The 13,401-nt window shown below is 64.9% G+C and overlaps 1 protein-coding gene across 1 annotated transcript in view; it reads left to right on the top strand.

The window, feature by feature from the left end:
- SPTBN4 (spectrin beta, non-erythrocytic 4) overlaps window positions 1-13,401 on the top strand; it is a 70,129-nt gene that overhangs the window by 35,145 nt on the left and 21,583 nt on the right. The window contains exons 17-21 of the mRNA XM_037884575.2: window positions 53-255; window positions 2,970-3,060; window positions 6,334-6,468; window positions 8,694-8,957; window positions 11,182-11,406. Coding sequence (XP_037740503.1) covers window positions 53-255; window positions 2,970-3,060; window positions 6,334-6,468; window positions 8,694-8,957; window positions 11,182-11,406 — 918 coding nt within the window. The remainder of the gene's footprint in view (window positions 1-52; window positions 256-2,969; window positions 3,061-6,333; window positions 6,469-8,693; window positions 8,958-11,181; window positions 11,407-13,401) is intronic.

The following is a 13,401-nucleotide window of genomic DNA, read 5'->3' as shown; positions in this document are numbered from 1 at the left end:
CAGGCTGCCTAAGCGCTGAGTGTTAACCCCTGCCCTCCCGCTCCCCCCCCAGGAGTCCACCCTGGCCCACGCGGAGCTCCCCACCACGGTGGAGGCGGTGGAGAAGGCCATCAAGAAGCACAAGGATTTCGTAACCACCATGGAGCTGAGCATGCCGAAGACGACACTGGCCCTGCAGGCCGGGGAGAGCCTGGTGCGCCAGGGCAGCCCCTACAGCGAGCGCGCCCAGGAGGAGATGGCAGAGCTCAGAGCCAAGTAGGCCCCACGCAGCGCCTGGCACGTGCCCCTTCCCGGCCCGAGCCACCTGGCTGTCCCCTCCAGCTGGGCCGCAACTTCCCCAGGGGGCTGCTTCTGGGGGATTGCCCCCCCCGGGCCAAGTGCTGCTTAGCCCCCCCGTGACCCCGCCGGGCCCAGGCTCCGGTCAGCCCCTGTCCCACCCACACACCAGAGACCCGGGTTCAGTCCCCCACTGCTCCACCGTGACCTCTCACAAGCTCCCTGCGGGGTTCGGGACCAGAGCCCCTCGAAATCGGTGGGGGTCAGGTACGAGCGCCCCAGGCCCGGGTCTCTCCGTGTCCCCCGGGCAATGGGCAGAACAGTGCCACGTGGGCGGAGGGAGGAGACGTCCCTTCGGGACTGGGAGGTGCCCAGAGGCTGCGGTGATGGGGGTACAGATGCCCCGGTGGATCCAGGAGCCGGTTCCTGCGTGTGGGGGGTGCTGGGGAACCCTGACGTCCGAGATGAAAGGCCCTGGGCTGCCCGTGAAGTGCTTCTCTCCCCTCCATGCGGTGGGTTGGGTCGGCAGCTGCCACCCCCGCGTCTCCGTTCCCCTTGACCTCTCCAGGCCAGGTGTCCCTCCCGCTAATCTCCTTCCACCCTCGATTACAGTAGAATCGTCAGGATATTTATCCGCGCCCACCGGCTAGAGCCGCTTTTGTGGGGTGGGTTTGTAACGAATAACGAGGCACGGGGTTAATTGAATCGTTTGCCTTGGCCTGGGCATCGGTCGTCTGCTCATTCCAGCCGAGTTTGCTGCCCGCCTCTGCCCCGTCTCCTGGGCCGTCCCAAACCTCCTGTCTCGGCTGCCAGGAGAGGCTTAAAAACCAGGCCGCTTGGCCTCATTTGCTGGAATTATGCCCTAAAAAAGTGTGTGGCGAGGCTTGTGTCCCTCGATTTGGGGCCTGCCCTGGCCAAAGCGAGTGCGTGTGGATCCCGCGTTGACTTTGGGGCCCAGTGGGTAGGAGCTGGCTGGGGGTCAGGAGACCCAGCTCTGCCCGGGCACCGGCTGACCAGGGAGCTCTCGACCGCACTCGGTCGCTCAGTTTGCCCAGCTGTTAAATGGGGTCATACGCTCACCCTGCTTTGTATGGCGCTTGGAGGTCCCAGTGGTGGGCGCTGGGTACGAGCTGGGGCCGGTTTTTCTGTTTCTCGTGGGCTGGGTACAGCGGCCTGGCCTGGGTGATGGTGGTCCTGGCAGCGGTGGCTGTGGGAACGAAGGGACGCTGGCAGGCCCGGGGCCCAGTGATTCCGTTCCTAATGCTTTCGATTGGTCTGGTCCGTGCTGCGGCAGCGCAGAGGGTCCCCGGTCCTGAAGCAGGACCCCCTGTGCCAGGTGGTGCACAGACAGGTCAGAGCCCGTCTCCGCCCGCTCGGATGATTGTGGGTAATTCTCCAGAGTCCTCGCCGGGTGCTTTGCCCCGTTTCTTCCCGCCCTGCAGGAGGGCCGAGCCTGCCAGGGCCTGGGAGCTTCCTTCTTCAGGGCCTCCCATCCCGCGGCCTCTCCCCATGTCCCTGGGGCAGGCGGGGAGCTTGGGTTTGCCCCCCCAAAGTGTCTGGAGATAGTACAGCCAGAGCTGAAGCAGCTCTGGGGAAAGGCCCCGGGACTCCTGGCAAAGCCCTTCCCTGGAGATGTAGGACCCATCCCGGGCTCCTCTCAGGACTGATCCGAGCCCCTCGGAGAGGGCGATTGGCTCACAGCTGAGCCTGGATCCCATCGCCAGTCGATGCTCCGCAGGGCTTGGGCCACCCTCCCTCCCCGGCCTGTGGGTTCTGCCCAGCCCGGAGCAAATACCCTCTCTGGGGTCCTGCTTGGCTCCTTGGCTGTGTCTGGCCAGAGGGTGGTGCCAGCTTGGTATGGCCCTGGCAAGCCCGGGGAGCCTCGTGCCAGCCAGACAGTTCAGACCCCTGGTCAGGGTGAAACCCAGTCAAATCAGGGGAGGCTGGTGAGTAGGGCAGTGGGACAGGGAGTGGGGGTGTGACGAAGTGGGACTGTTCTTAATGTTTCCTCTGAATACTGTAGGGGTGCCTCAGTTTCCCCTATGCATTTCTTAAGTCTCTCGGTGGTGGGATAAGGGGGTGTAATTGTTCCAGAGCATGGCCCGGGGACTCCGTGACAGGGGGTCAGAACACCTGGATTATCTGCTGTTTCCCCCCCTCTTTGCCTCAGTTTCCCCATTGTCTGTTCAGACTGGGAGCTCTTTGGAGCAGGGACTGTCTCTGGTTCTGTCTGTGCAGTGCCTGGCACAACGTGGCCCTGATCTCCGCCGGGGTCTGGGCAGCGCTTGGCACCACGAGGCCCTGATCTTGGCTGGGTCTGGGCAGTGCCTGGCACGACAGGGCCCTGATCTTGGTCGGGGTCTGGGCAGCGCCCGGCACGACGGGGCCCTGATCTCGGCCGGGGTCTGGACAGCGCCTGGCACGACGGGGCCCTGATCTCGGTCGGGGTCTGGACAGCGCCTGGCTCGACGGGGCCCTGATCTCGGCCGGGGTCTGGGCCCTGATCTGGGTCTCTCGATGCTCCGGAAATGCAGTGACAGCCGGGCGCGTTTGGAGACAGGCGCTATGAAGGGCCGGTCTCCTGCTGGGTGTTTCCACCTCTGCTCCTGGGATCCCTCCGGCTGGAAGGCCCCGGCGAGGGGCGGAGCAGCGGGAACCGCAGGGAACTGAGCCAGCACCTTTCGTTTCTGCAGGAGCCACCGGAACTTCCAGCTGGCCCAGGAGCGGATGCAGCAGCTGAATGATCACTTGGGTCTGCAGCGTTTCTTGCAGAACTGTCACGAGGTGCGGCCCCGGCCCCGGCCCCGTGCGGCGGTGACGTGCGTCCTGCAGCCGGCGGCCCCACGCTCACGGCTTCCGCCTGCTGCTGGCATTTCCAGCGGGGCTCTGTTCCCATGGGCGCTTGGCTTTCCCATGGGCCAGGGCGCGCCAAGGAGCCAGGCTGCCCATGGGTGGGGCGAGCAGGGCACTGACCTCGGCGGGGCCCCGTTGGGTCAGCCAAGCAGAGCGGCGTTCTGCACCGCGTCCTTGCCGAGCTCCGGGAAGGAGCAGGGGGCGCCCTGGCTCCAGAGGGGCCCGCTTGGGATGCCTCAATGGGGGGGCTCAGCACTGGCTGGAGTCGGGGCGGACGCATGGGGGGAGTTGGACTCCTGGTCTCCAGACCTCTCCTCCCGAGCTGGACACTTGCATTGAGCAGCCCCGCAGCGCCAGCTGGGCCTGGAGACGGGGCGAACGCTCCGGGTGTGCCAAGGCTGGCGGGAACGTCAGGGTGCAGAACCGGGGCAGGGGGCTGGGAATCCCTGGCGGGAAATAGAGTCCAGCCAAGTCTCCCCACCAGCTCTGCCCGCAGCGCTGGCCTCGGGGGCATGGACAGAGCCTTCACTGAGCTGGGCTGGCTACATGGCAGCTCAGCCCCCGTCTGTCTCCTCATGGGTGGTGGAAGCGGCTGGGATGGCCAAAGCTCCCCAGCATGGCCGGGCCAGGGGGCTGCGGCTGGGGGACGGGCCCTGGCACTGTGGTGAGGGGTGCCAGGGGGCAGAGGGGCAGGATTGCTGAGGGGCTGGACGCAGACCTAGCGAGGGGCTGCCTGGCAGCCAGCGGGGCGTACGTGGGGATGGGGGACAGACGATGCAGTCAGGCGGAAGGGGAGCCCCATGCATCCAAGAGCTGAATTCAGCCCCAGCCGCTGATTATTTCAATAGCGAAATGTATTCGGGCTCCTGCCTCATTTGCGTGGCTAGCCCTGCCCCCACCCAGCACTGCCTCTAATTAGGGCAGCTGGTGCGTTTCCAGGCAGCGCGGGCGCTATGGTAATGAATTGTGCTGGGGGGAGAGGGACAGGCCCAGCGCATGGCGCTCCGCAATCTGCCCCCTTTCTCCGAGCTGGCTCCGGTGCTTGTGGGCGGCTCGGGGCCTGAGCCAGCCCTGGGCACAGCTGGGCATTGACGAGCAGCTGCGGTGCCCCCGACTTTCCTGCCGGGGCCCTTAGCTCAGGGCTGCCCACAGAGCACGTGAGTGTAGGCTGGGAGTGAGGGGCACCGGCAGAGCTGGGGGGCAGGCCTGGGCTAGCAGGGGCTGCGGGTCGGGAGTGAGGGGCACCGGCAGAGCTGGGGGGGCCCAGGGCTGGGCTAGCAGGGGGCTGCGGGTCGGGAGTGAGGGGCACCGGCAGAGCTGGGGGGGCCCAGGGCTGGGCTAGCAGGGCTGCGGGTCGGGAGTGAGGGGCACCGGCAGAGCTGGGGGGGCCCAGGGCTGGGCTACCAGGGGCTGCGGGTCGGGAGTGAGGGGCACCGGCAGAGCTGGGGGGGCCCAGGGCTGGGCTAGCAGGGGCTGCGGGTCGGGTGTGAGGGGCACCAGCAGAGCTGGGGGGAGGCGGAAGAGGAGGGCTGGAACAACAATGGGGCTGTGGAGTGACTGGGCCAGGGCCCCAGCTGGTGTAAACCAGCATAGCTGCATTAATGTAAATAGAATTGGGCCAATTTACACCAGCTGAGAATCTGGCCCACTCTTGGCTCCAGGGCAAGCACCCGGGACTTTGTGGGCCAGCCCCTCTGCGGGTGTCAGCCAGCCAGTGGTCCCAGCAGTGCGATGCTGATTTACACCAGCTGGGGGTTGGGCCCCTTGCCCCAGGCCCTGCTGCACAGCTGGAGACGGGACACACACACACCCCCGGCCCCTGCGCCAGGCGGCCCCGGCTCCCCCTTGCTGCAGCCAGCCCCACCCGCTGGGGACGGGTCACTCCCGTCTCCTGTCCAGTCCCGGCGCCGAGAGCAGCTGGCAGGTGAGGCCTGGCATGGCGAGGGGGTGACCGGGCCAGGGTTGAGTGTCACTGCGACCTCGTGGGCCAGGATTCGGCCCGGCTGCCCCCTCCCTGCCGTGCAGGGGGCCGGGGCCCCGCGCTGCGGGCTCTGGGACAGGTCGGTGGATTGACATGCAGGACGGGGCAGCAGGTATAACTAACCAGGGGGATTCTCCAGCCCTGCCCGCCTGGAAATGCTCAGAAAGCAGCTCTGGGCCCAGGGGTGCTGGCGAGAGGATCCCAACGGGCCCTTCTGGCCTGGGAAGCCGTGAATCTGCGGGGCTGCCAGTGCCCCGACGCAGGCAGATCCCGCTGCAGTGACCCGGGTTCTAGTTAACCCAGCGCCTGTTGGAGGGGGGCGCAGCCCAGGGTGCAGCTGCTGGGAGATCGGGCCGCGTAGCGCGTGGGGGGGGGCATCGCTGGGACATGGGCCCCTGCAGCCTGGGAGTCCTGGGATGCTGGAGGGGCCCTGGGATGCTGGACTCTGGGAAGGGCAGGCGGGTCTAGTGGTTAGAGCGGGAGGCTGGGAGCCAGGACGCCTGGGTTCTGTCCCTGGCTCTGCCCCAGCCTCCCTGTGTGGCTGGATCTCTTGGGGTCGGTGGCAGGAGAGGGGTGGGGTGTTTCGGGTCCATTTGTTTGGAAGACCTGGGGGAGCCATTGGCAGGGCCCAGAGAAGGTCACGGGCCGTCTCTCTCTGGGTCGCACCTGCAGCCTGACCCCCTCCACAGCTCCTCGGGGCACCAAAGGGAGGTGAATCCAGACCCTGGGGTGTCCAGAATTGTCCCCATAGCTTCCCCTCTACCTGTCTGTCCCTCTGTCTGTCCCCACACGGACCCGTCTGTCCATCCTCTGTCCACAGACCTACCCCCGTCCTTCCCCATAGCTACCCTGTCCGTCCGTCCCCACACCTGCCCCTCCGTCTGTCCCCATAGCTACCCTGTCCGTCCGTCCCCACACCTGCCCCTCCGTCTGTCCCCATAGCTACCCTGTCTGTCTGTCCCTCTGTCCGTCCCCACCCCGACCCCTCTGCCTGCCTGTCTCTGTTCTCACGTGGCCCCGGCCCCCCAGCTGAGCTGGGAGCCCCCCCCGCGCCCGGCTGATGCAAGGCGCCGTGCGGGGCCGGGCTCCCCTCCCCAGCGCAGCCGCTCGGCCCCGCATGACGCGCGGGGGGGACGCGGCGCGGGTGGCTGCGGCAGCGGGGGCTGAGCGGGGCGGGGCGCGGGGCGGGGACCCCGCGGCTCAGCCCCGCTCTGTGCCCGCAGCTGGCCGGCTGGATGAAGGAGAAGCGGCCCATGGCCGGGGACCAGGCGGCCAAGCCCCACCGGCGCTGGCTGCGGCACCGGGCGCTCCTGGCCGAGCTGGCGCAGAACCGCGAGTGGCTGCAGCAGATCGAGCAGGTGAGACGGGGAGCGGGAGCCTTCGCCCTTCCCGCGCGGGAGGGACCCCCCAAGTCCCGCAGCGCTCCCCCCGGGCTCAGCTCGTGCCCTGCCCCCAGGGAGCTGCGTTCCCCCCCCCCCGCTCCTGTCCATCCCTGGGGCGGGGGGTGCCCGGCCTGGCACGGTGCCCGGCCCTTGCCTTGCGCCCTCTGGGGCGGAAGGTCGGGGGTCCCTATGAGAACAGGCCCCGGCCCTGCCACCTGCCGTTCGCAGCATTGGCACCGGTGCCAGCCCGGGGGACGTGTCCCGGCCCGAGGCAGCCTGGCCCGGCCTGGGCGTCCGGGCTGGCATCTCTGCCACCAGCCTGCCGGCGTGTGCTCTGCAGAGAGGGGGAGGGGACGGCGGAGTTGGGGGGGCCTCACCCCCGCAGCCGCCTGCTCTCTCCGTGGGCTGCCACCGCGTGGACCCCGGCCTGCAGGCGTGGGCACCCGGGGCGGCCCTGCCGGAGGCCCCGAGACAGCTCACCGGGGGTAAAGCTGGACGGGACCAGACCTGGGGCCTGCGTCTCTGGAGCAGGGGGAACCCCCCACCCCAATAAACCCCCGACGTTAAATTGTCCTTCGGGGGCAACAGCGGGGGGAAGCGCTGCCTGCCGCTCGGACCAGCTCCTAAGCAGGTGTAAATGGGTGAAGCTGGAGCAGCTGGATGCCGGGCAAGGAGCAGACCCCAGGCTGGCACCGTCTGTGCCCTGAGTGGAGCCACGGCCCAGCGATCCGAAGTACCCGCCCGCCCGCCCGGATCACGCGGTGCCGGCCCGCGCCTGGCTTCGTGTTCGGTCAGCCCCGTGCCGGGCACAGAACCCCCGCGTGCCCCGCCGGGGGGCCCACAGCCCGGGGGTGGCGGGGGGGACCTGCGATCCCCCTCTCCCAGGGGGTGGGGGCATCAGACTAGCTCACACTGCGGGGCCGAGCCTGCTGTGCCCACAGCCTGGGGCCGGGGCCAGAGCCCCCCCAGCAGAGCCCAGCGCCAGGGAGAGGCAGGGGGCTCCGCGGCTCGCAGGGGTCAGGCCGCCCCCCGCCCCCGGAAAGGGTTGGATTCGGTGGGGGAACCATCTCCCCTCCGTCTGGCTCTGGGTGCTGCTGGGAGCAGGGGCTGGGGCCCAGGGGGTCGCACAAGGGATGCGACGATGCTTCGCACACGCAGAGGGCTGCGGGGCGGCCGGGAGCAGCGCTGCGGTGACCCTGCCTGCGTGGCCGGCCTGTGTCCTCCACCAACCTCCTTTGGTGCGAGGGAGCCCTGCGGGGGGGGGGGGGACCCTGGGGGGGCACAGAGACCTTTCCCAAGCAGAAGCGATGAGGCTGCTTATAAAATGTGTGTGCTGGGGGGGGGTGTAGTCGTGTCCCCCCCAGCTGCGTGTGTGTTTGTGGAGCCGTGTCCCCCCCAGCGGTGTGTGTGTATGTGTATCTGTGTCCCCCCCAGCTGTGTGTGTGTTTGTGGAGCCATGTCCCCCCCCAGCAGCGTGTGTGTTTGTGGAGCCGTGTCCCCTCCAGTGGTGTGTGTGTGTGTGTATCTGTGTCCCCCCAGCTGTGTGTGTGTTTCTGGAGCCTTGTCCCCCCCCGAGCTCTGTGTGCGCGTGGAGCCGTGTCCCCCCCTGAGCTGTGTGTGCACCTGTGGATCCGTGTCCCCCCCAGCTGTGTGTGTGCGCGTGGATCCGTGTCCCCCCCAGCTGTGTGTGTGCGTGTGGATCCGTGTCCCCCCCAGCTGTGTGTGTGCGCGTGGAGCTGTGTCCCCCCCCCAGTTCTGTGTGTGTGTAGCTGTGTGCCCCCCCAGGCACAATGGGGCCCTGATCTCCGTTGGGGTCTGAGCAGCACCCGGCGCCACGGGGCCCTGATCTCAGCGGATGTCTCTGGGCACTACTGTGATAGGCTGATGTACCGATGGGGACCAAGGGTGCCGGTGCCGGTGCCGGGTTCTGGCTGGGCGGGTGGTGGGGGCGGTTCCAGGTCTGCGCCTGCCTTGCCAAAGCGAGGACGGGCACAGGCAGGCGTCAGGAGCCGTCCCCGCAGCCCTGCAAGCCCCGCTGACGGGTTCTGGGCCCGAGGGGTGAAATCCTGCCCCACTGACCTCACTGGGGCCAGGATCCCAGCCCCCGCAGAGCTGCGGGGTCCCCGGCTGGGCCTGGGCGCCGGGCCTGGCTTTGCAGCAGAGGGTGAGTCTGGCGCTGAGCCTGCCCTCTGCCCGCACAGGAAGGCCGGCAGCTCATCGAGGAGAAGCCGGAGCTGGCCGGCTCGGTGCGGAAGCAGCTGGAGGAGATCCGGCAGTGCTGGGCAGAGCTCGAGAGCACGTCGCAGGCCAGGGCCCAGCAGCTCTTCGAGGCCAGCAAGGCGGAGCAGCTGGTGCAGAGCTACGCGGACCTGGACAAGAGGCTGGTGAACATGGAGGGGCAGCTGCAGGCTGTGGATGCTGGTGCCAGCCTGGCCACCGTCAACAACCAGCTGAAGAAACTCCAGGTAGGGCTGGGCGGGGCCCAGCTGGGAGGGGGCTGGACGTGTGATACCAAGCCCAGCACGTGGGGATGCTGCATGGAGGCCGTGTGAAGGGGTGGACTGGGCGTCCGGACTCCTGGGTTCTCTCCCAGCTCTGGGAACGGAGTGGGGTCTAGTGGTTAGAGCAGGGGATTGGGAGCCAGGACTCTGTGTTTGCAGTTGGCCAAGCCGTTTCTGCAGCCGTGGTGTCAGTCCCTGGAGTGGCTGGGAGGGGCCTGGCCCTGATTCCCAGTCACGTTCACACCCCTGTGAGGCCCGGTCTGGCTGCTGGTGTCGGGAGCCGACCTGTCACTGAGGACAGGCTGCCTAGGAGCAGATTGCCAAGCACCGCGCTGCTGGCGGATAACCCCAGTGAGGGGGACACTGGGGCAGCCCTTTGGATTCCGCACGTCTTGGCCCGTTGTGCTGGGAAGTGGGGGTGCAGTAGATCCCACCGCTACCACCAGTTGTCACAGAGTCCCCGGGCGATGCTCTGGAACTGCTCCCTATGAAGCCAGGCAGGACTCTGGGGAAGTCTCCTCTCCGGGAGCAGCCTGTCTGCAGGACACACAGCTCACCCGGCTCCACCTTCCTGGGTCTGACCTTGGAGCATTCAGCATCCTCGGCCCCTCCGTGTGCTTCCCACAGCGAGTCCGCCCAGGCGGGGCTCCTGGGGAAGCCAGAGGGTCCTGCCCCCCAACTCCGCAGTCAGACGGGACTCTCAGCCAGCCGGGAAAACAGAGGTTTATTAGACGACAGGAACATGGTCTAACACAGAGCTTGTAGGTGCAGAGAACAGGACCCCTCAGCCGGGTCCATTCTGGGGGGCAGTGAGCCAGACAACCACGTCTGCACTTCACTCCATGTCCCAGCCAGCCCCAAACTGAAACTCCCTCCAGCCCCTCCTCCTCTGGGCTTTGTCCCTCGGATTCCTTTGTTCTCCAACTCTTTAGCTCTCACCTTGCAGGGGGGAAGGGCCCAGGCCATCAGTTGCCAGGAGACAGAGTGTCGCCATTTATGTACCCTGGCCCTTTGCTCTGCAACAATCACACCCCCTTATCCCACCATCTAGAGACTTAAGAAATGCCTAGGGGAAACTGAGGCACCCCTACAGTATTCAGAGGAAATATTCAGAACAGTCCTGCTTTGTTACATCCCCAGAAGCTGGGGTCCGATGGTGGCCGTGGTCAGTCGCCGGGGCCTGTAATCCCGGGTTTGAGATCCATACCCGGCTGGGGAGCCCTGCTTCCTCCAGCCTAGCTCAGTTCACCCCGACCGCTCCCAGCCAGGTGCAGCTGCCCAGGAGTAACTAACTCGGTGTCGCAGACTCAGAAACGCTGGGCTGGATCCCCGGGGCCCCGAGTGATCCCAGGCCCCGCGCCGTGGCAGGCTGGCGTCTAACCTAACGAGGGCCCTGGCACCGGGGCGTGGGGGGGGACCTTCGCAGGCACAGCGATGTGCATACCAGGGAGACCGTCTCTTCGCTTCCATTGCCCCCGAGACGCAGGAAATGAGTCCCAGGTGGCTTTCCCCCAGCCGCCCCTGAGGCGGGATCGGGGCTCATTCGTCTCCGGAAGGAGAACAGCCTCCTGCGGGCCCGGGGCAGGAAGGGGGCTGCTCAGGGAAGCGCTGAAAGCCCCGGGCCTGATCCCTTCCCGCTGCCCCTCCGTGAAGACAGCACCACGAGGCGATTTCGCAGGGGCCGGCCGGAGCGGAGGGGCCAGATCCCAAGTGGGTGCAAATTAGCGCAGCTCCATGGGTCCCAACCACCGCTGCCTGCTGCCTGCCCCCTTCCCGGTCACGCCAGCGCAGGGGGCGTGGAAGGGAAGCATTTCACGCCCATCGTGCGCCGGTGGGGACGAGCAGATGGGAGTCAGGCCCCCAGGAGCTACAGGCTGGGGATCGGGCCCTGTTGGCTCCCGTGCAGGGACACAGCACCTGACGTGCCGGCCGTGGGTCCAAGTGGCCCTCACAGGGGCTCCTGTCTCCAGTTAGTGTCCCGGGCAGGGCCGGGGGTGGGCTGGGAGTCGAGTCCCATTGTCCAGCAAGAACGCGGCTCGTAAAGGTCGCGGTGAGAAGGGCCCCATGTGATCGTTCGCCGTCCTGCACCGTGCCCAGCCCGTGCCTCCCTCCAGCCCTCGGCCTTGCTGCCTCGCCCCCGACGCTCAGCCCCTGGCCCTCACCCCTCTGCTGTCTCTCTCTCTCGCAGACGATGGAGTCGCAGATGGAGGAGTGGTACAAAGAGGCCGGGCAGCTCCAGGCGCAGCTGGCCTCCCTGCCCCTGGAGCCGGCCAGCAAGGAGGCGGTGGACGAGAAGCAGAACGCAGTGGGGACACGGATTGTCCGCCTCATCGAGCCCCTGAAAGAGAGGAGGAGGATCCTGCTGGCTTCCAAGGAGGTGCATCAGGTCTGCCGTGACCTGGAGGACGAGATCGTAAGTTGGCGGTTGCCGGGGGGACGGGGGGCAGCTTCCCATCCCCTGCCCCAGTTCCAGGAGCTGGCCAGTGGCTCCCAGCAGGCAGGGACCCGGTTAGAGCCCCAGTCACCAGAAAGGCCAGGGATGGAGCGGGCTGGGGAGGTGGAGTTCCCGGCTGCCCAAGCAGTGTCGGGGCGGCCCCACACCTGCGAGGTGGGGCCCTGTGGGGCCGGGCACTGGTGCATTCTGAGATCGGCGGAACGCCGTGGATTTGCACACGCTGGGGGGCTGGCCCTGATAAATCCAGTGGAGTGACACCAGTTTACACCAATGGAGTGACATCGATTTCCACCGGGGGGGGATCTTGTTATGCTTATAAGAAAAACACACACCCCCCAGGATGGTCTTCCAGTTCCCAGTCCGGCGTAGCCCGAGTCAATCCAATGGCCAGGCAGACTGAGCGCGAGTGAGGAGCTGGGCTCTGTCGGTCGCGATCCGATGCGCCGAGGCTTTGCAGGACTCACCCCAGAGTCTTATGGCGAAACGCCCCAGGTTTATACTTGTAAATTCCCACTTTAGTCTGTGGACTTCGCAATGTTTCAGAGCAGCAGCCGTGTTAGTCTGTATCCGCAAAAAGAACAGGAGGACTTGTGGCACCTTAGAGACGAACAAATTTATTTGGGCATAAGCTTTCGTGAGCTACAGCTCACTTCATCGGATGCACTCAGTGGAAAATACAGTGGGGAGATTTATATACAGAGAACATGAAACAATGGGTGTTACCATACAGACTGTAACGAGAGTGATCAGGAAAGGTGAGCTATTACCAGCAGGAGAGCGGGGGTTGGGGTGGGGAAACGGACCTTTTGTAGTGATAATCAAGGTGGGCCATTTCCAGCAGTTGACAAGAACGTGTGAGGAACAGTGAGCGGGGGAATAAACATGGGGAAATAGTTTTACTTTGTGTAATGACCCATCCACTCCCAGTCTTTATTCAAGCCTAAGTTAATTGTATCCAGTTAACAAATTAATTCCAATTCAGCAGTCTCTCGTTGGAGTCTGTTTTTGAAGGTTTTTTTTGTTGAAGAATTGCCACTTTTAGGTCTGTAATCGAGTGACCAGAGAGAGTGAAGTGTTCTCCGACTGGTTTATGAATGTTATAATTCTTGACATCTGATTTGTGTCCATTTATTCTTTTACGTAGAGACTGTCCAGTTTGACCAATGTACATGGCAGAGGGGCATTGCTGGCACATGATGGCATCTATCACAGTGGTAGATGCGCAGGTGAACGAGCCTCTGATAGTGTGGCTGATGTGATTAGGCCCTGTGATGGTGTCCCCTGAATAGATATGTGGGCACAGTTGGCAACGGGCTTTGTTGCAAGGATAGGTTCCTGGGTTAGTGGTTCTGTTGTGTGGTGTGTGGTTGCTGGTGAGTATTTGCTTCGGGTTGGGGGGCTGTCTGTAAGCAAGGACTGGCCTGTCTCCCAGGATTTGTGAGAGTGATGGGTCATCCTTCAGGATAGGTTGTAGATCCTTGATGATGCGTTGGAGGGGTTTTAGTTGGGGGCTGAAGGTGACGGCTAGTGGCGTTCTTTTATTTTCTTTGTCGGGCCTGTCCTGTAGTAGGTAACTTCTGGGAACTCTTCTGGCTCTGTCAGTCTGTTTCTTCACTTCCGCAGGTGGGTATTGTAGTTTTAAGAGCCCTTGATAGAGATCTTGTAGGTGTTTGTCTCTGTCTGAGGGGTTGGAGCAAATGCGGTTGTATCGCAGAGCTTGGCTGTAGACGATGGATCGTGTGGTGTGGTCTGGGTGAAAGTTTAACTTTACAATGTCATTCTGTAATCTTTAGTCCTTAAATGGGGTTAATCTCAGGGTTTTCTGCTGTTCTCTCTTATTTGTTGTCTCGCCTTCGGGGGTGTTTGCCTCACCTCTGAGGTCGTCAGTGCTGCTAAACTCGTTTAGCATCAGCTACAGTGGGTGTTTTCTGATTGTTTCTCCAAGTCTCTCAC

Source organism: Chelonia mydas, chromosome 23 (genome assembly GCF_015237465.2).
Source record: "Chelonia mydas isolate rCheMyd1 chromosome 23, rCheMyd1.pri.v2, whole genome shotgun sequence".
Classification (NCBI taxonomy): domain Eukaryota; kingdom Metazoa; phylum Chordata; order Testudines; family Cheloniidae; genus Chelonia; species Chelonia mydas.
This window is presented reverse-complemented; position numbering and strand designations above follow the sequence as displayed.